The sequence below is a fragment of the Austrofundulus limnaeus genome, unplaced genomic scaffold (genome assembly GCF_001266775.1).
Source record: "Austrofundulus limnaeus strain Quisiro unplaced genomic scaffold, Austrofundulus_limnaeus-1.0 Scaffold585, whole genome shotgun sequence".
Lineage (NCBI taxonomy): Eukaryota > Metazoa > Chordata > Actinopteri > Cyprinodontiformes > Rivulidae > Austrofundulus > Austrofundulus limnaeus.
The window spans coordinates 229,402-230,530 of NW_013952987.1; the positions used below are offsets into that span (position 1 = coordinate 229,402).

At 37.8% G+C, this 1,129-nt stretch overlaps 1 protein-coding gene across 1 annotated transcript in view; it reads left to right on the top strand.

Annotated features, from left to right (window-relative positions):
* Window positions 1–572: 572 nt before the first annotated feature.
* LOC106530984 (butyrophilin subfamily 3 member A1) overlaps window positions 573–1,129 on the top strand; it is a gene marked incomplete in the record, with an annotated part of 16,596 nt that continues 16,039 nt past the window's right edge. The window contains 1 exon segment of the mRNA XM_014026727.1: window positions 573–647. Within this exon segment, the coding sequence (XP_013882181.1) occupies window positions 602–647 (46 nt within the window).

Genomic DNA, 1,129 nt, shown 5'->3' on the forward strand with positions numbered 1-1,129 from the left:
GTGCACGAGCAGCTGGATAGAACAGGTGGTATTCATCATGCAGCTCATTTACACCCTTTTCCTGAAGATAGAAGAGTTTGTTGAATCTGACGTGACATGTTCGTACGAACCCTTTGTACGAACAAAAGTAAGAGAAATTTAGGAGAAGAATACGAACATGTTCTTGCATGAGGCCCAATGACTTTACAGTGAAAGTTCTACCACTTGACTAAACTACCAACATAAATCATGTTGCTATTTGCTTTTATTGTGGTTATTCTGTTCACTTCCCTCCTCTTCATTCTATTGCACTTCCTATTAAATTATACAGAAAGTGTCTTGTAAAAATAAATGTGTTGTGGTTTGAAACATTTCATCAATGTTAAAAAGGAAACATTTCACCCACATTCAGCTCAACATAACTGAGGTTTGATTCTGTAAAAGTGGTTTTCAGTTTGTTTAGAGGAAACATTAAACATGGTAAAAATGMACACAAACAGGAACTGTTGTTGTGAAATTTTTTTTTTTACTGTCAAGTCATCTACAAATAGGAAACAGCACTTTTAGCTCAGCAGAAGCAGAAAATCCTCTTATTGTTCATCAGCTGACAGGAGGAGATCAAATGGCCGTTCTGGAGTTGATTCTGATGTTGCTGCTGCAGTTTGAAGGTAAAGATCKTTTTGGTTTAAAAGATGAAGTTTAGAAACTTGAAGGCTGAGCTGATCAACATGTAAAAAGGAAAACATGTTAGTGGAAACAGCTATGACAAAAATAAGTTTCTTAAATAAAACGTGGCTCCAGGTCATTTTTTATTTCTGAGAACTGAAGTTTGGCTTCATTGAAGAGAAAAAAAATCCTTAACTTGTTTAACCCTTTTCTCGGGTGCCAGAGGAGAGTCCAGTCAATGGTGGRTTCTTGGWATTGGATGGTACTKGACTAAAAGTCACTTTGGAGTRTTCACACCTGATAGTCTGGTAGACTCGGTTGGATTGGGGACCAAAATTGCAAGATTTGTTTACATTTTCATTTGGTGCTGTTCACATTTACACTGCACTTTGTGAAATGAACTAAACCTTGTGAACAACCCCCCCACCACACACACACACACAGACACACAGACACACACACAGACACACACACACAGACACAC